The sequence below is a fragment of the Ranitomeya variabilis genome, chromosome 4 (genome assembly GCF_051348905.1).
Source record: "Ranitomeya variabilis isolate aRanVar5 chromosome 4, aRanVar5.hap1, whole genome shotgun sequence".
Lineage (NCBI taxonomy): Eukaryota > Metazoa > Chordata > Amphibia > Anura > Dendrobatidae > Ranitomeya > Ranitomeya variabilis.
Genome location: NC_135235.1, coordinates 695,783,255 through 695,803,264, shown reverse-complemented (window position 1 = coordinate 695,803,264; position 20,010 = coordinate 695,783,255). Strand labels below are relative to the sequence as shown.

The 20,010-nt window shown below is 45.3% G+C and overlaps 1 protein-coding gene across 1 annotated transcript in view; it reads left to right on the top strand.

The window, feature by feature from the left end:
• Positions 1 to 6,269: 6,269 nt before the first annotated feature.
• Positions 6,270 to 20,010, top strand: part of LOC143767644 (uncharacterized) — a 63,736-nt gene continuing 49,995 nt past the window's right edge. Inside the window, exons 1-5 of the mRNA XM_077256093.1 lie at positions 6,270 to 6,581; positions 6,711 to 6,890; positions 6,971 to 7,094; positions 7,178 to 7,275; positions 7,465 to 7,555. Coding sequence (XP_077112208.1) covers positions 6,504 to 6,581; positions 6,711 to 6,890; positions 6,971 to 7,094; positions 7,178 to 7,275; positions 7,465 to 7,555 — 571 coding nt within the window. The 5' untranslated portion in view covers positions 6,270 to 6,503. The remainder of the gene's footprint in view (positions 6,582 to 6,710; positions 6,891 to 6,970; positions 7,095 to 7,177; positions 7,276 to 7,464; positions 7,556 to 20,010) is intronic.

Here is a 20,010-nt window from a genome sequence, read left to right as displayed (position 1 = left end):
CATTTCCGTACCTGCACCTCTAGTGTGAACAGGCTCCTACCTGTTCCTTCATATACCATATCAACCAGTCCTGTGTTCTCTGCCGTGCCTTCCTATCCAGTGTTCCTGCCAGTCCAGCCGTTCCTGCCGTGCCTTCCAGTCCTGTGTTCCTGTCATCCCTGCCAGTCCTGTGTTCCTGCCAGCCCTGTGTTCTCTGCCGTGTCTCTGATAGCCCTGTGTTCTCTGCCGTGTCTCTGCCAGCCCTGTGTCTCAGCCGTGCCAGCCTTCTCGTCTGAGTTTCAGCCGTGCCCGTCTGCCAGTCCTGCCTGATGCCTGCACCAATCCTGGTGTTCCTGTCTCCCAAGTGGGATCAGCAGCCACAGCCAGACACTGCCCTGGAGTAGCACCTGGCAGCTGCCTGCTGCACAAGCCTGACCTCACCACCAGGGGCTCCAGTGAAAACCCAGGCAGCTGTCACAGTCACGCCCCTTCCAGGGTAGTCTGGTTTGTAGCACAGTGGGGCCACAAACCCCCCGAGCTCACACCCACCAGTCAGGGCGTGAGCGTGACAACGGACCTGCCTGTTGTGTTTCTTGGTCTTCATGATGCTCTCTGTGCTTCAAACAGAATCCTGAGACTATCAGGGTATGTGCACACGTCAGGATTTTTCATCAGGTTTTGTAGCCAAAACCAGGAGTGGGTGATAAATGCAGAAGTGGTGCATATGTTTCTATTATACTTTTCCTCTAATTGTTCCACTCCTGGTTTTGGCTACAAATCCTGATGAAAAATCCTGACAAAATCCTGACGTGTGCACATACCCTCACAGAGCAGGGGCATTTATACGGAGACTTGATTACACACAGGTGGATTATATTTATCATCATTAGGCATCTAGGACAACATTGAATCATTCAGAGATCCACAATGAATTTCTGGAGTAACTGAAAGTAAAGGGTCTGAATAATATTGCACGCCCCACTTCTCAGTTTTTGAATTTCCACAAAAATTTTAAATAACCAATAAATTTCGTTCAACTTCACAATTGTGTTCCACTTGGTGTTGATTCTTCAGCAAAAAGTTACATTTGGTATCTTTATATTTGAAGCATGATATGTGGGAAAAGGTTGAAAAGTTCCAGGGGGCCGAATACTTTCGCAAGGCACTGTATATATATAGTTACTTTGGCTCCAAATGTTTTTATTGTTTAGGTTGCACATCAGTGAAGAACGGATTTCAAGATTCAAGGCTTTACCGGTCAGGAGTTTTTGTATACTGTCCTTTAGCATAATAATAAGGACCAGTTCAGAAGAGGGTAAGTTGTATTTAGATTTTATCTCACTGAATGTAAGGAATTTAATCTCATTGTGAATATTCCCAATTCTCTGTGATTGTATTCAGGGACCCGGCTGAAATAAGCCCCTAGAATACCGGCACCTCCGGGGAGGAGATTGTATGTTTGCATGACCACTGACTGCTATCAGTTCGGCAGTTAGCTTGTGCTCCTGTGAGTCTAACAGGGCGCAGTGCTTTCCTTTCACGGCTACTCTGTGAAGTAACAGAGCTAGTCTATACCGCCAAATAGTGCCGCCATTCACTAGCAGCAGGTTCCTCCTGCACGGTGGACCCCGGGCTGCGAACGCACCAATAATAATAAACATCTATATTTACTCGGTGCGTTCCGCTAGCCCTAACATACACAGATAGGAATAATAGAGGGAAATATTGGGGAACAATACATGTAATATTGAGATGGATCCAATCATTGTTTTATAAAAAAAAATCTACTTATAAAACGAACAAAGCTCCGCTCCATACACACACGGCTCTGCTCAGTACAAACATGGCTCCTGTCCATACACAAACAACTCTGCTCCGTACATACTGTACACGCACGGCTCAGCACCGTACAACCTGTACACACGCAGCTCCACTCAACACACCCTGTACACAGGCAGGGCTGGTTTTAGGCAAAGTGGGGCCCTAGGCAAAAGTTTAAAATGGGGCCCCAAATGCTAACATATTGCACCAACAAACAAACATTTTGGTTGTAGCTACATGCGCTGATTTCAGGCCACTAAACGAGTGTGATCAACAATATTGAACTCATTCGCCGCTTGTTTCCAGCCTCTTTACACTGGCTGAGGAACAATGATGGGGACAGAATGATCACTAGTAAATCAATCTGTGTCCATACAGTATCATCTTAGCAGAATATCTACAGTTTTAACTGGGCGATGTGCTTATGAGAACAATGATTTTTGTTCCGGCATATACTGTACATACATACACAGACATATACCTTACATGCATACACACAGTTATATACACATACCGTACATACATATACCATACATACACACAGATACACATACCGTACATACACACATGCATATAAAGTACATTCACACAAATGCCGTACACACAGATACCGTACATACATACATATACCCTACATGCATACACACACATATACCGAACATACAGATACACATACACGTACCGTACACACATATACATACATATACTGTATGTACATGCACATAAACATACATATATACCATATATCCATACAAATGTATTGCACATACACAGATACACATATACCGTACATACATACAGATACACACACAGAAACATACACATAGATACACACAGATGCACACTTACATATACAAGCATATACATACATACATACTAATCTTGTATAGATGATCAGATGAGCCCTGCAGGAGGTCAGTTCAGCTGGAGAAGGCTGCAGACCCCACTGTGGGGGATGGGGCACAGAGCAGACAGGACTGATATTAGCCCCCTAGTGCTCCCCTGCTGTCCCCTGCAGTGCGCTCCTCCTCCCCCATCTGTTCTCTGTGAGGAGAGGCTGCAGCCTGCTCTGAACAGAACAGTGGAGGGAGCAGAAAAAGTCCTGCTCTTCCTCCACTGATGTCCCTATGTGCTGTGCAGCCGGGGCCCCTGACTGTAGGCGAGCACTCACCATTGGGACGCTCCATGCAGCAGGACAGGCGGCAGCCAGTGAGCGCTCTCCTCAGGCTGTCTGCTCACTGTGAGGTAAGGAAAGCATTCATTGGCCAGCGTCTCTCCCTGCATGACACGCCCCCTTTTGGATCTCCTGCACTTCGCGCCCGCTCTCTCCCTGGCACCCGGTGTTCCATGATTACAGTAGGGAGTGAGAGGGGCCCGATCCTGCATGATACCGGGCCTGCCTGCAGGGGCCCCCCTCCACCTCTGGGCCCGGAGCAGTGCCATCAGCAGTATGTCCACCACTGGCTGGGGCCCCCTAGGGCAGTGTGGGCCCTAGGCAGCTGCCTAGTCTGTCTGCCCCTAACGCCACCCTGTACACAGGCAGCTTCACTCCATATATCTCGTACACACATGGTTCCACTCCGTACACCTCATACACACGACTCTGCTCTCGTACACACATAGCTCGGCTCCGTACAACTTGTAAACATACGGCTCAGCTCCATCCACACTGTAAACCCCTCCTGACCCCACACATAAACTTCTCCTCATCCAGCACCATGACAACCAGCACAGCAGAGTCCTGCATACACTGAGGCCCCTGATCATGTGACCCCTGACTCCTCCCCTCCTGTGACCTCATCACAGGTCCTGTGCACACAGAAAAGCCATATATGTGGTGTTTGCGAGGTAGGTGCTGGAGGCTCCATTATTCTCTATGTGGAGTGCGGCTCTGCGGGTGGAGGTCGGTGCTGGAGGCCCCATTATTCTCTATGTGGAGTGCGGCTCTGCGGGTGGAGGTCGGTGCTGGAGGCCCCATTATTCTCTATGTGGAGTGCGGCTCTGCGGGTGGAGGTCGGTGCTGGAGGCCCCATTATTCTCTATGTGGAGTGCGGCTCTGCGGGTGGAGGTCGGTGCTGGAGGCCCCATTATTCTCTATGTGGAGTGCGGCTCTGCGGGTGGAGGTCGGTGCTGGAGGCTCCATTATTCTCTATGTGGAGTGCGGCTCTGCGGGTGGAGGTCGGTGCTGGAGGCTCCATTATTCTCTATGTGGAGTGTGGCTCTGCGGGTGGAGGTCGGTGCTGGAGGCTCCATTATTCTCTATGTGGAGTGCGGCTCTGCGGGTGGAGGTCGGTGCTGGAGGCTCCATTATTCTCTATGTGGAGTGCGGCTCTGCGGGTGGAGGTCGGTGCTGGAGGCCCCATTATTCTCTATGTGGAGTGCGGCTCTGCGGGTGGAGGTCGGTGCTGGAGGCCCCATTATTCTCTATGTGGAGTGCGGCTCTGCGGGTGGAGGTCGGTGCTGGAGGCCCCATTATTCTCTATGTGGAGTGTGGCTCTGCGGGTGGAGGTCGGTGCTGGAGGCCCCATTATTCTCTATGTGGAGTGCGGCTCTGCGGGTGGAGGTCGGTGCTGGAGGCTCCATTATTCTCTATGTGGAGTGCGGCTCTGCGGGTGGAGGTCGGTGCTGGAGGCTCCATTATTCTCTATGTGGAGTGTGGCTCTGCGGGTGGAGGTCGGTGCTGGAGGCTCCATTATTCTCTATGTGGAGTGCGGCTCTGCGGGTGGAGGTAGGTGCTGGAGGCTCCATTATTCTCTATGTGGAGTGCGGCTCTGCGGGTGGAGGTCGGTGCTGGAGGCTCCATTATTCTCTATGTGGAGTGCGGCTCTGCGGGTGGAGGTCGGTGCTGGAGGCTCCATTATTCTCTATGTGGAGTGCGGCTCTGCGGGTGGAGGTCGGTGCTGGAGGCTCCATTATTCTCTATGTGGAGTGCGGCTCTGCGGGTGGAGGTCGGTGCTGGAGGCTCCATTATTCTCTATGTGGAGGGCGGCTCTGCGGGTGGAGGTCGGTGCTGGAGGCTCCATTATTCTCTATGTGGAGTGCGGCTCTGCGGGTGGAGGTCGGTGCTGGAGGCTCCATTATTCTCTATGTGGAGTGCGGCTCTGTGGGTGGAGGTCGGTGCTGGAGGCTCCATTATTCTCTATGTGGAGTGCGGCTCTGCGGGTGGAGGTCGGTACTGGAGGCTTCATTATTCTCTATGTGGAGTGCGGCTCTGCGGGTGGAGGTAGGTGCTGGAGGCTCCATTATTCTCTATGTGGAGTGCGGCTCTGCGGGTGGAGGTCGGTACTGGAGGCTTCATTATTCTCTATGTGGAGTGCGGCTCTGCGGGTGGAGGTCGGTGCTGGAGGCTCCATTATTTTCTATGTGGAATGCGGCTCTGCGGGTGGAGGTCGGTGCTGGAGGCTCCATTATTCTCTATGTGCAGTGTGGCTCTGCGGGTGGAGGTCGGTGCTGGAGGCTCCATTATTCTCTATGTGGAGTGTGGCTCTGCGGGTGGAGGTCGGTGCTGGAGGCTCCATTATTCTCTATGTGGAGTGCGGCTCTGCGGGTGGAGGTCGGTGCTGGAGGCTCCATTATTCCCTATGTGGAGTGCGGCTCTGCAGGTGGAGGTCGGTGCTGGAGGCTCCATTATTCTCTATGTGGAGTGCGGCTCTGCAGGTGGAGGTCGGTGCTGGAGGCTCCATTATTCTCTATGTGGAGTGCGGCTCTGCGGGTGGAGGTCGGTGCTGGAGGCTCCATTATTCTCTATGTAGAGTGCGGCTCTGCAGGTGGAGGTCGGTGCTGGAGGTTCCGTTATTCTCTATGTAGAGTGCGGCTCTGCGGGTGGAGGTCGGTGCTGGAGGTTCCGTTATTCTCTATGTAGAGTGCGGCTCTGTGGGTGGAGGTCGGTGCTGGAGGCTCCATTATTCTCTATGTGGAGGGGGGCTCTGCGGGTGGAGGTCGGTGCTGGAGGCTCCATTATTCTTTATGTGGAGTGCCGCTCTGCGGGTGGAGGTCGGTGCTGGAGGCTCCATTATTCTCTATGTGGAGGGCGGCTCTGCGGGTGGAGGTTGGTGCTGGAGGCCCCATTATTCTCTATGTGGAGTGCGGCTCTGCGGGTGGAGGTCAGTGCTGGAGGCTCCGTTATTCTCTATGTGGAGTGCGGCTCTGCGGGTGGAGGTCGGTGGAGCGGGATGCTCCATTATTCTCTATGTGGAGTGCGGCTCTGCGGGTGGAGGTCGGTGCTGGAGGCCCCATTATTCTCTATGTGGAGGGCGGCTCTGTGGGTGGAGGTCGGTGCTGGAGGCTCCATTATCCTCTATGTGGAGGGCAGCTCTGCGGGTGGAGGTCGGTGCTGGAGGCTCCATTATTCTCTATGTGGAGGGCAGCTCTGCGAGTGGAGGTCGGTGCTGGAGGCTCCATTATTCTCTGCGTTATGGAAGATGAGTCTATGAGAGAAACTTATTCAGCTGCCGACTCCGAGGAAGAAACTGCTTGTTGTCTGTGGCCTAAATATATAGGTTTTATTAGTAGATGTCAAAGAAGAAAACTAAATACTGTAAAATAATAAATCTCCTCATATGTTTCCCTTATTATCTCCAGTAATTGTATTATTACACAGGATTTTTATGATATTACATCGGCTCATCTTCTCATTCAGGTCTCGGATCTTCTCAGTGAAGATCTTTCCATAGAAGAGAATTTTTTTGGCTTATCCATCAAAGATGGATATGGACAGAGACAAGATGGCGGAGAGGATATTACACCTCACCCTAGAGATCCTCTTCCGGCTTACTGGAGAGGTGAGAGATTCTGATGACGTCACATTACCTCATTCTTATCTATGGGAATAACAGATGGACAGAACTAGAGAGGTGAGGACTCTGGAAATGTCTGTAGTGAGATTTATTAATGTGTCTCTCCATAACCAGGATTACACAGTGGTGAAGAAGACCTCTAGTGATCGCTGTCAGGACCCTGTGTCTGAGGGATGGGGAAGACTCCTGAGCCCAATCACGGGGCCTCCACCTCAACCCCTGATACATGAGGACATCAATGACCAGAAGATCCTAGAACTCGCCTACAAGATGATTGAGCTGCTGACTGGAGAGGTGACACTGCTGGGAATGCTGGGACATTATTTTTAACGCTATGAAGGGATCGGGGATGACGGTATCATTGTATGTGTCAGGTTCCTATAAGGTGTCAGGATGTCGCTGTCTATTTCTCCATGGAGGAGTGGGAGTATTTAGAAGGACACAGAGATCTGTACAAGGACGTCATGATGGAGGTTCCCCAGCCCCTCACATCACCAGGTAATAGACAGGACTAAATACACACGGCCTATAATTATCTGTATATAAAGAATGAATTCAGTCCCTGTGTGTGTTTCCTCCAGATCTATCCAGTAAGAGGACAACACCAGACAGATGTCCCCATCCTCTTCTTCCACAGGACTGTAAACAAGAAGATCCCAATGTTCCTCAGGATCATCAGGTAGATGGAGAGAAGGTGTCAGGAGATCTCCCCTATGATGTGTAGACGGCTGTGAAGGTCTTGTGCTCAGTCTTGTTTTATCCACCAGTTTTATACTTGTGTAATGAGAACAGTGGAGATGGCAGGATTAGAGCTGATCATAGATGTGACTTCTCCATCTGTCGGTGACTTTTACAATATATGTTTCAGGGTGAAGATCTGACCTATATTAATGCTACAGAGACACATGTGAGGGGTGATGAGCGGTGTAAAGAGGAGATTCCTACATATGACTACCCAGGTGAGTAGTAACCACTAAGTATAGAGAAGTAAAGAAGTAGTTCAGTCATGTCACACTATCCAAATGACTGGGTATTGAAAGCTCTTTTCTATAGAGCTTACAATCTGGGAAATCCACCTACCAACATAAATTAGGAGGCACTGACCATTACCTGTCCAGGTCTGTAAACTACAAAGCCAAATGACAAAGACAAAAGAGCACCACGCAGTCATAGAGTCCAAACATAGAACAACACTTTATTGGATAAAATTATACATATAACAACCAGAGAGTTAGTGTTAGAAAGGGCTAAAAGATGACAAAAATGCCAGCAGCAACATGTGAACAATAAACCAGCCCAAGGTACGGCGATCCCCAGCTGCAGAGAATTTAAAGTATACTATAAAAAGATGGTATATAGTGCAATTCGTAGAGGCACAGCCCCACAGGATAGCAGAACTTCATCCAGAGTACATGGAAGAAATGTAAATAAACCAGTGATTATACAGGTAAAGGCACATAAATGAACTACTACACATCACCTGGTAATAGCGATCCCGTGGTAAACCTCCGCAGTATGGGGACCCCGATCCACCCCGACGCGCGTTTCAGTTAGGATACCTTCCTCAGGGGGCGCGTACATAGAATGGGCATAGAGGAGTATATATATAGGAAACCCATAATAGAGACTGCACGCCACCGCAACACACTGCTTCCGCCCAGTCCAGCACGCCGAACAACGACGACCGGAAACGCATGGGGCCCCATGTGATCCGGAAGTACATGCGCGGCTGTCAGAGAAGGACGGAGCAGTAACAGAGCGGCGCATGCGCCTAAAGTGATCAGTGCGTAGACGCCATCTACAATAGGGGCAATGGAAAGGGCAAACAGAAGCGTTTAGAAGCAACTATTAGCGTAGAAGGACAACAAGGAGATATGCAGATATAACAGCATATCAAATAAAACATACGGACAAATGCAGTTATAAAAATGAATTGTACAAAGAGACACATTGGCCAAGAGGAGACTGTGACCACTTTACATAATATAATATCTAATATATAATTGCCTAGAATACTACTTCCTGCAATTTGTGCCAACTTCCGTGGCTATGTCCGGAGCTAATGTCCGGAGATAAGTGACGTCACCAGTGTCCTACACCCAGGCAGAGCACAGTGGCCCCAGGCAGCATATGGGGCCCAAGGCAGAGCACAGGGGCCCCAGGCAGCATATGGGGCCCCAGGCAGAGCACAGGGGCCCCAGGCAGAGCACAGGGGCCCCAGGCAGCATATGGGGCCCCAGGCAGAGCACAGGGGCCCCAGGCAGCATATGGGGCCCCAGGCAGAGCACAGGGGCCCCAGGCAGCATATGGGGCCCCAGGCGGAGCACAGGGGCCCCAGGCAGAGCACAGGGGCCCCAGGCAGAGCACAGGGGCCCCAGGCATAGCACAGGGGCCCCAGGCAGCATATGGGGCCCCAGGCAGAGCACAGTGGCCCCAGGCAGAGCACAGGGGCCCTAGGCAGCATATGGGGCCCCAGGCAGAGCACAGTGGTCCCAGGCAGAGCACAGGGGCCCCAGGCAGCATATGGGGCCCCAGGCAGAGCACAGCAATATTTTGGACCACTGTGCGGTGTTTCAGACCCCCTGTGTGATGTCTGGGGCCCCGTTCTTAAGTATATTAAAGATTAACCCCTTCCCGACATGTGACGGAATAGTACGTCACATGTCGGGACCCCCGCTTTGATGTGCGCTCCGGCGGTGAGCGCACATCAAAGTCGCGACATGTCAGCTGTTTTTTACAGCTGACATGTGCGCGCAATAGCGGCGGGTGAAATCGCGATCACCCGCCGCTATTAACTAGTTAAATGCCGCTGTCAAACGCAGACAGCGGCATTTAACTACCGCATCCGGCCGTGCGGCCGGATATGAGCGCATCGCCGACCCCCGTCACATGATCGGGGGTCGGCGATGCTCCTCCATTGTAACCATAGAGGTCCTTGAGACCTCTATGGTTACTGATCGCCGGTGGCTGTGAGCGCCACCCTGTGGTCGGCGCTCACAGCACACCTGCAATTCTCCTACATAAGAGCGATCTGATGATCGCTGTTATGTAGCAGAGCCGATCGGGCTGTGCCTGCTTCTAGCCTCCCATGGAGGCTATAGAAGCATGGCAAAAGTAAAAAAAAAAAAGTTTTTAAAAATGTGAAAAAAATAAAAAAAATATAAAAGTTTAAATCACCCCCCTTTCGCCCCAATCAAAATAAATCAATAAAAAAAAACCCCAACCTACACATATTTGGTATCGCCGCGTTCAGAATCGCCCGATCTATCAATAAAAAAAAAGCATTATCCTGATCGATAAATGGCGTAATGAGAAAAAAATTCGAAACGCCAGATTTACGTTTTTTTGGTCGCCACGACATTGCATTAAAATGCAATAACGGGCGATCAAAAGAACGTATCTACACCAAAATGCTATCATTAAAAACGCCAGCTCGGCACGCAAAAAATAAGCCCTCACCTGACCCCAGATCACGAAAAATGGAGACGCTACGAGTATCGGAAAATGGCGCAATTTTGTTTTGTTTTGTTTTTTGCAAAGTTTGGAATTTTTTTTCACCACTTAGGTGAAAAATAACCTAGTCATGTTAGGTGTCTATGAACTCGTAGTGACCTGGAGAATCATAATGGCAGGTCAGTTTTAGCATTTAGTGAACCTAGCAAAATAGGCAAGCAAAAAACAAGTGTGGGATTGCACTTTTTTTGCAATTTCACTGCACTTGGAATTTTTTTCCCGTTTTCTAGTACACGACATGCTAAAACTAATGATGTCGTTCAAAAGTACAACTCGTCCCGCAAAAAATAAGCCCTCACATGGCCAAATTGACGGAAAAATAAAAAAGTTATGGCTCTGGGAAGGAGGGGAGCGAAAAACGAAAACGGAAAAACGGAAAAAGCTCCGGGGGTGAAGGGGTTAAAGTAACGTATATTAAAGTATATTATAGATCAAATTTGACACGTTTATGAGCACCATTGAGTGATATACTTAAGAATGACATAATTTTTCAACATTTTATGGTTTCAAACTGTAAACACTCAGAGTTTTTTTTACTTCAACCAGAAAACCTTAACGGTTCATAAAAAACTTGACTGTTCAGGATATGATAAAAGTCATAGTATTCTGAATCTTTAACTTATAAAGATACCTTTACATGGGGTGATTATTGGTTCCAGAGAGGCTTTCGGCCGATAATCGTACACATGGCTGGTGACAGGACAATACAATATAAACGTTCAAAGGTAAACACTGATAACATTAAAATCTAATATATAATTGCCTAGAATACTACTTCCGGCAATTTGTGCCAACTTCCGTGGCTTTGTCCGGAGATAATGTCCGGAGATAAGTGACGTCACCAGCGTCCTACACCCGGTCAGTGTGGACAAAGATATATGCCTTCGTGGTGCGCGGCACTTTTCTGATTGGTTGCCGCCTGCCGCGAGCGACCAATCAGAAACGTGCTGTACTGTGACACACTCCGCCCGCCATTTTGGTGTGATTTTTGAATTTTTACCTTACAGCAAGTTTCTACTGCGTGGAGGCGGTCCCAGTGACGTCGCTCTTCAAGCTCCTGCCGAATTTCGTCAAAAAAATGATACCATTTACCAAAACTATATATATTTAGTTGTGAAGTGGTTCAGTGACATTTTCACACCAATTTTGAACTTTTGTTTGGTGTTTTCTCCATATACTGCCTATTATTCACTGACTGTTATACTGAGAGACTGCCGTTTATTAACCTCTTCTTTGCCACACTGGGTATATTGCTCTATTATTTGCCACATAAGGACGTTGTCCATTATTGCCCAGCAATTTCTCTGCAATATAAACTGCCTATTTATTAATATCTGCATTCCTGCAAAGAACTATTGCCTATCATTAACTGGCTATTTTCCTACTACCTGACACTGCCTCTTATTAACCTGTTGTTTGCCACCACCACGCTTAAAGCTGTTTAGCTTAGCCAACATGAGCTCTAATAGTAAGGATACTAATGACACAGAGCCCAAAGCTGCTGATGGCGCACGTAAGATTAGGTCTGATATAAAGTATACTAATAATGCAGAGCAAAAAGACGCCGATGCCGCACGTAAGCGTAAACAGCGTGCTAACAAGAGTACAGAGGATAGATGCAAGCGCCTGGACACTGTTAAGTATACTAATGACACAGAGTCCAAAGCTGCTGATGGCGCACGTAAGATCAGGTCTGATATAAAGTATCGTAATGATGCAGAGCGAAAAGCCGCCGATGCCGCACGTGAGCGCAAACAGCGTGCTAACAAGAGTACAGAGGAGAGATGCAAGCGCCTGGACACTGTTAATGCTGCTTGCAATAAACGCATTACTAATGAGTCTTTTGAGGACAAAACTAATCGATTAAGTAATAAAGCTGCTGCTGCACGCTCTCAACGTTGCAAACATAATATTTCCACGTCCTCAGTTATAGATTCTGCCCACAATACAGCTTCTTTGTCTCCATTCATAGAATGTGTGCAGCCTGAAGCTCCTTTAACCGTTGGTAAATCTGCACGTAAGCGTAAACACTGTCCTACTTACACTCCAAATGATAAACGCCGTCGCCTGCACACCGTTAAGTCTGCTTATAAGACATGCTTCACACCTGACTCTTCTAAGGCAACAAACAAACCATTACCAAATGCTGCTGGTGCACGCCGTGAACGGCGCAAAAAAACCGCTTGCACCTCCATATTAATAAACTCTGACCACGATACACCTTCCAACTCCTCAGTGATTGAATCTGTGGACAGTGAAGATCCTCTACCAGGTCCACGTTATATGTTGGCTTACAGAAACATTCCAATGCTCCGTTACCACAACCTGTACCTCAACATCCTACAGGTTTTACTAATGATGACAGTACCATAGTAGAACACTCCTGTGGTCCTATGAACTATTTATGTGAACATTGTCAAGCATTACACTTTAATGCTGAGATACCAGCAGATAAAAATTTTACTCTGTGTTGTCACAAGAGTAAAGTGCATATACCTATACCCCAATATCCCGAGGTCTTTAAACGATTGCTGACAGGGGAGAGTGAGTTCAGTAAGAATCTCATGGAAAATATTCGTAGTATTAACAGCTCATTTGCTTTCGCCTCCATGGGTGCCAATATATCCCCTCCACCTGGACATGGCCCTTACTGTTTCCGTATACATGGACAAATATATAATCGCACTGGAACCCTACATCCCAGTGATGATCAAGTTCCAGCTTATGCCCAACTGTATATTTTGGATACCGCTACCGCGAATGAACAACGTTTAAACTGTGAACAAAATCAAAAATGTCATCCCACTTTGATGAGTATAATTGCTCTTCAGTTAGACAATGTGAATCCCTTTGTTGCTGCCTACAAAATGTTACGAGATGTGGAACATGAAGAACATCTTAAAGCTGAAGCTAATGGCACTCTCATGCCAAATATCATCATGGCCCTTAAACAAGATCGGAATCAAGACCCTCGCCGATATAATAATCCAACTGTCAATGAAGTTGCTGTCGTATTTGAAAATGACAATGGAGAGCCACCATTTAATCGTGATATTTTAATACATTTACAAACTGACCCCAAAAATCCTTTGGCGCCAAGAACACAACAGGTCAGCATTCTACACAGTAATTTAGATGCTTTACTCTATCCTTTATTTTTCCCTTACGGAGACCAGGGCTGGCATGATGGCCTCAAGCAACAAGGGCAAAGTCCACGCAGAGTTACACAACTGCAATATTACTGCTATGTGCTGTCTGTCCGTAATCAGTTTAATCCGCTCCTGAATGGTGGCAAACTCACTCAGCAGTACTTAGTGGATGCTTATGTGAAAATCGAGGCAAATCGCCTAAATTATATCCGTCAACACCAAAAGGATTTGAAAGTAGAGTATTATTGTGTACTCCAGGAACATCTCCAGAAAAAATCCATTGAGAAGGGCATCCCCATTGGAAAAACGGTCATTTTACCATCTTCGTTTGAAGGCAGTCCCAGGAATATGCAGCAGCGGTACCAGGATGCCATGGCTATTGTGACTAAATATGGTCGTCCTGATCTATTCATCACCATGACCTGTAATCCGAAATGGAATGAGATTACTGAGAATTTGGAACCTTGGCAGCGTGTGGAACATAGACCTGATTTGGTGGCACGTGTTTTCAAAATAAAACTGGAAGCACTCTTAAAAGACATTAACAACGGATTATTTGGGAAAGTTTGCGCTATGGTTCATGTAATTGAATTTCAAAAATGTGGCCTTCCACACGCTCACATTTTGATTATTATGGACAGCAACTCCAAATTAAGGACTGAGGAGGACATAGACAATACAGTGTGGGCTGAAATTCCCAATCCTACCCACTACCCTCACGTCCATAAAATTGTTCTCCAACATATGATTCATGGTCCGTGTGGAGAACACAACCCAAATTCTCCCTGTATGGATCTGGGGAAGTGTACAAAAGGTTTCCCTAAAGATTTGCAACCAAGAACCATCATAGCTAAGGACGCCTATCCTACTTATCGCAGACACTTTGGCCCATCTTTTCAACACCATTCTAACATGATTGACAATTCGTGGGTGGTTCCATATAATCCGTTCCTGCTATTAAAATACAAGTGCCATATAAGTGTCGAAGTTTGTGGTTCCATTCAGGCTGTGAAATATTTATTTAAATACGTCTACAAAGGACATGATAAAGCCAATCTTGAAATCTGCCAGACTAACATCCAACATGATGAAACACACCAATTCATGGATTCAAGATATGTCAGTGCACCAGAGGCAGCTTGGCGAATATTCTCATATCCAATGCATAAACAATCTCATAGCATCATTCGCCTTGCTGTACATCTACCGCATTCTCAGCCACTCTATTTTCATGAGGATGACTCTATTGGAAACATCAAACAAAAGCTCCATCAAAATTCTACACTTATGGCCTACTTCAAGCTTAATCAGAACGACCATCATGCTCATATTTATTTATACCGTGAAATTCCTGAAAACGATGTTTGGAAAGAAGGTTCTTGGGAAGTTAGAAAGCGAGCAGGTGGTTCTGTGATTGGACGAATGTATACTGTCAGTGTGAAAGACCAAGAACGCTACTATTTAAGATTGTTATTGTTACATGTGAAAGGTGCAACCAGTTTTGACAGCATAAAAACTGTACACGGAGTCACACATGAAACCTTTAAAGATGCGGCATTAGCTCTTGGCTTACTATTTGATGATAGGCTGTGGAGAAATACATTACTTGATGCCAGTATTCTCAACATGCCAGCACAGCTACGTGACATGTTTGCCTACATTTGTATTTTTGGTCCTCCAGCTAAACCTCGGGACTTATGGGATGAATTTAAGGAACACTTTGTAGAAGACTACTGCCATGCATACCACTCCGACACTCTGGAGTGTGTCAATTGTGAAGGCTATGCTATGACAGATGTCCAACATGTTCTTAAAGCTCATGGCAAAACTTATACTGATTTTAATTTGCCACGTCCAGTCAAGAAACAACACCTCCTCCCACAGTATGATAAAGATTATGAGTTATCAGCAGCTGCTGAAATGAAAGCTACTCTAAATGAGGACCAACTTTTTGCTTTTGATGCTATCACTCAAGCTTTAGAAGACACTAATTCTACAGCAAAGTGTTGTTTTTTCCTTGATGGTCCTGGTGGCAGCGGAAAAACGTACCTATATCATGTACTCCTACATCAGCTAAGAGGACAAGGAGACATTGTGTCACCTGCTGCCACTACTGGAATTGCCGCCAACTTGCTACAAGGTGGACGAACCATTCATTCTCTTTATGGGATTCCAATTCCTGTGAATGAAACATCTGTTTCCAGGATTAAGAATGATACCGATGCAGCAAAAGATTTGCACAGCACTAAACTTTTTATTATTGATGAGTGCACAATGCTATCCAAATATGCATTGCATGTCATTGATAGAGTTTTACGTGATGTCATGACAACAAATGTAGCTCACAAAGAAAAAAACACCGTTTGGAGGTAAAGTGATTGTTTTTGGAGGCGACTGTAGACAATGTCTTCCTGTCATCCCTCATGGGACAAGAACTGATGTTGTAGAGAGCTGTATAAAATATTCACAACACTGGCAACATTTTACTCGCCTGCCACTTATTAACAACATGCGCTCCATTGATCCTCACTACAGCAGTTGGTTGCTTCAACTGGGAAATGGTGAACTATCTAATGAACATAATCTTGGAGATGATGTAATTGAAATTCCTCCAGACATGGTATGCACTGGCTGTTTAATAATTGAAATTTTTGGAGATAATCTTTGTATTGATGTGAATGACACCGAAAGCATAAATACAGCTGCATCTCATGCAATTTTATGTCCAAAAAATGAGGACGTTGAGAAAGTCAATTCCCAAGTCATGGATTTATTGATAGGTGACTATACTGAATATATCAGTGATGATTCCATCGATCCTGATGAAGCTGATGACCTCGATCAATACCCACTTGAGTTTTTGAATTCACTAACACCAACTGGAATGCCTTCACATCGGCTGAAACTTAAAATTGGCACCATTGTCATGTTATTACGTAATCTGAACACAAACAAAGGTCTCTGCAATGGTACGCGGCTCATTGTCACTGCCTTACATGCCAATATCATACTGGCTAAAGTAATTAGTGGGTCAGCAGCAGGAAATGTGGTATTCATTCCACGAATTGATTTGTGTCCATCAGAGACTGGATTACCTTTTAAATTAAGACGGAGACAATTTCCCATCAAGCCCGCATTTGCAATGACCATAAATAAATCTCAAGGCCAGACCCTCCATCGAGTTGGCATTTATCTACCAGAACCTGCTTTTGCCCATGGTCAATTGTATGTTGCTTTTTCCAGGGTGAAGCAATGTTGCAATGTGAGGGTTAAAGTGGTTAATACACCACTTCAAGGACAATTATTGGCTGATAGTACTAAAGTCTTCACACGTAATATTGTGTACAAAAATATTTTAGTTTAAAGTTACTTTTCTTTTTTTTCATTATTCAGTTTTTCTAATAACATAGACAGCAATAGGCAAATTCTATGTATAGAGATAAGGAAAAAAAACAAAAACAAAAAAAAATTAGTGTAGCCATAGACATATAGATTTTAAGTACTTATGTAGGAAATACGTATATAACATACGTACTCATTAGCATATAGGGTTAATAACTCTATATCATATCTACATAAATTTAGAAATATGATATATCAATACATATCTTTATAGGTAAGTAGAACACACATTAAGTACAAGATGTAAGATGTGTATCATCCAAATGCCTGTATTTGGTGATAGGAACCTGTATTTGAAGCTCCAGTAGTATAGCTGCTGAGAGATTTCATTTTGTTTTTAAAAAGGGTGAGGTTTTTGTGAACAGGTAAGAGACGGGTGGGATGGCTGTTCACACACATCTCTATCTCCAGGTGTGTTCTGTACATAGAAATAGATATATAGCTAGGTACATATTTAGATAGATAGGGAAAGAATAGAGATTTTGCTTTCACATCAACATTTTTCTGCTATTTGGAGAATTTATGGTGGAAAAAAGGCTATTTCTGCACTTCCTGCCTAAGGGCTGACCCACGCCACTCTTGCTGTAAGTTGCATGCAATGTATACGGAATTTGTACTTCACTTGCGGCAGGTGCGGCACATGTGGTTTCTGCAGTTTTCGCCACAAAATCTCCACTTACCAGTGTTTTTGTTGTGGCTGCATTTAATGCAATTGCCGAAGCCGCGTTTGCCGCATTTACTGCAAGTTAACTCCAAGCTTCATCTACATTGCATGGCACTTGCTGAAAGTGTGTTGTAGGTCAGTTCTTTGGTACCAAGTGTGGAAGTTGTATTGTTTTTAACATTACTTCTGCAAATATCAGAAACATGCAGATGTGAAAGAGGTTTGAGTATTAAGAAATAGGAATCAGTTAGTTAGGACCCATCAGTTCAAAGGCTACCGTGACGTGGTTGATGGGCATGTTTATATTTGCCCATCGGTGTACTATGAACGTTGATTTCTTAAATTTTACACTTCTGTAAAAATAAACACAAAAAATTTGGGTACACAAAAAGGCTTTTATTTCTGTTGTACCTATTAGAATTATTTAAAATGAAGGCTTAGCTAAGCCCAAGAGATGATTAAAAACGTTTCATACCAACCCATCAGATGTAAAATTACTGTGAAAATACCTGATGGGCACACAAGTATGCGCCAGTATGGGTACTAAGAGCTTTTCCACATAATAATGAAATATTTAAAAATGTCATAGAACATACCAATATACATAGTTATTGATACATATTATTTATTATTTACATTATTGTTCTTAAGCAAAGAACCGTTGTTGTGGCATTTGCCACAACACGCAAAGTTGTCGTCTGATGTCTTTCATCCCTCTCCTCATAAGCATGTTCATGGATCCTGTGTAACTGTACCTTAAATAACAAGAATTGTCAAGAGCTGGTGAGTGCAGCCATTTTTTGTTCTTTCTTACTATTATTTATTAATTGTATTATTCTTACATTTGAATAAATAAAGTATATATGGATTCTAGACTCCCGATTCTTTAGAATCGGGCTGCCATCTAGTATCAAATAATAATATAAAATACAATGACCATAAACAAAACAATATAACATGGTACAGTCCCACAAGGCACATGAGCATTGATGATAGCATCATAAAAAGTACTAACAGCTTGTCCGCATATGTCCCCTACACCCCAATGGGGAAGAAAAGAACCCAAACGATGGCTTTATCAGGGTAGGGAAAAATGACAAAAATAGCAGTCCATCAGCTTCAATTTCCATGTCACATAGTCCAGATGAGTTCCAAAAGCACAATAACCAATTCAGTATAGCGATATGGGAATCCTAAGTAATAAAAAGGTGAATTAAAAACAGAACAACAATAAAATAATTAAAACAAAATGTGAAAAATTGCAAGAAGGCACACTAAGCACACCAGTGCAGCGACTACAGGAAGGGAGCATAACTAATGTTCTCATTCAGACCTGCAGGGTATACGGTATTGAGGGACCAAATCCAACGTGTTTCCAGTTGGCCCAAACGTTTAAACAAATTCCCGCCACGGATATTAACATTGAGCATATCTATACCCCGCACCCTAAAAAGGGAACTGTCACTATGATGTTTAGTCCTGAAATGTCTCGGGATTGTTTTGAGGCCAAATGACAGCGTAAGTAGACTGTGCTGACAGGTTAGAAAATCACTTGAAGAAAAATATTATAATGGGCCGGTAATCAGAGGGTAACGATGCTGTTACATTTGTAAAGGCGATTCTGACGTCCCAGTGTGGTCATTGCCACTCCTGTGGCACGGATGCCAACATGCTCAATGTCCCGGCCAGTCGGCGATCTATCTGTTCCCTGTTGTGCCTTCCTGCTTCTCTAGGTCTGTGTACACTCGCTCCGATTCTTAAAGGGGCAGTGCTCGCTGCAGTGCTGTGGGAGTCGCTGCAGCCAAAAGCTGGTAGGCATCAGGTACAGGTGCTTCTCACAAAATTGGAATATCGTCAAAAAGTTAATTTATTTCAGTTCTTCAATACAAAAAGTGAAACTGATATATTTTATAGAGTCATTTACAAGCAGAGTGATTTATTTCAAGTGTTTATTTCTGTTAATGTTGATGATTATGGCTTACAGCCAATGAAACCCCAAAAGCCATTACTTCAGTCAATTATAATAATTAACAAAAAGTCCCTTAGTCTGTTTCAGTAGCTCCACAATCATGGGAAACACTGCTGACTTGATAAATGTCCATAAAGCAGTCACTGACACTCCACAAGGAGGGGAAGCCACAAAAGGACATTGCTAAAGAAACTGGCTGTTCACAGAGTGCTGTATCCAAGCAGATTAATGGAAAGTTGAGTGGAAGGTAAAAGTGTGGTAGAAAAAGGTGCACAAGCAACCGCGATAACCACAGCTTTGAAAGGATTGTTAAGAAAAGGCAATTCAAAAATTTGGGGAAGATTCACAAGGAGTGGACTGCTGCTGGAGTCATTGCTGCAAGAGCCACCACACACAGACGTATCAAGTACATGGGCTACAAGTGTCTCATTCCTTGTGTCAAGCTACTCGTAACCAACAGACAATGCCAGAAGTGTCTTCCCTAGGCCAAGGAGAAAAAGAACTGGACTGTTGCTCAATGATCCAAGGTGGTGTTTTCAGATGAAAGTGAATTTTGCTTTTCATTTAGCAATGAAGGTCTCAGAGTCTGCAGGAAGAGTGGAGAGACAGACAATCCAAACTGCTTGAGGTCTAGTGTGAAGTTTCCACAATCAGTGATGGTTTGGAGAGCCATGTCATCTGGTGGTGCTGGTCCACTGTGTGTTATCAAGACCAAAG